The sequence below is a fragment of the Penaeus monodon genome, chromosome 34 (assembly GCF_015228065.2).
Source record: "Penaeus monodon isolate SGIC_2016 chromosome 34, NSTDA_Pmon_1, whole genome shotgun sequence".
Lineage (NCBI taxonomy): Eukaryota > Metazoa > Arthropoda > Malacostraca > Decapoda > Penaeidae > Penaeus > Penaeus monodon.
The window spans coordinates 30,826,547-30,827,072 of NC_051419.1; the positions used below are offsets into that span (position 1 = coordinate 30,826,547).

Consider the following 526-nt stretch of genomic DNA (forward strand, 5'->3'; position numbering starts at 1 on the left):
CACCACGACCTATGTGAGTATTTTGGTGTGTGTGTGTGTGTGTTTGGTTTTGTGAGTATTTTCCTGTATGTATTTTTTTTTTGTGAGTGGTTTCATTGTGAGTATTTTTTGTTTATTTTTCTTTGTGAGTATTTTTTTTGTTAGTGTGTTTGGTTTTGTGAGTATTTTCCTGTATTCATTTTTTTTTTGTATTTTGTTTGTATTTTTCTTTGTGAATGGTTTCATTTGCTTATTTTTGTGTGAGAGCATTTTTTTTCTTTGTATGAATGGTTTCATTGTGAGTATTTTTTGTGTATTTTTCTTTGTGAGTATTTTTTTTCTTCTTCGAATATTTTCTTGGTATGAGTGGTTTCCTTGTGGTTTTTAATTCCTAGAGTATTTTTTTTTTCTTTATATATTTGAAATTTTCTCTTTGAATATTTTTTCCTTGAGTATTTTTCTGTGTGAGTATTTTTCATAGTTTTTTCTTTGATTTTTTTTTTATTGTGAGTATCTTTCTTCATACGTGAATATTGTTTTTGCATAA

At 26.2% G+C, this 526-nt stretch overlaps 1 protein-coding gene across 1 annotated transcript in view; it reads left to right on the top strand.

The window, feature by feature from the left end:
* Window positions 1–526, top strand: part of LOC119594882 (sodium-dependent serotonin transporter-like) — a 10,326-nt gene that overhangs the window by 6,905 nt on the left and 2,895 nt on the right. The window contains exon 5 of the mRNA XM_037943957.1: window positions 4–13. Within this exon, the coding sequence (XP_037799885.1) occupies window positions 4–13 (10 nt within the window). The remainder of the gene's footprint in view (window positions 1–3; window positions 14–526) is intronic.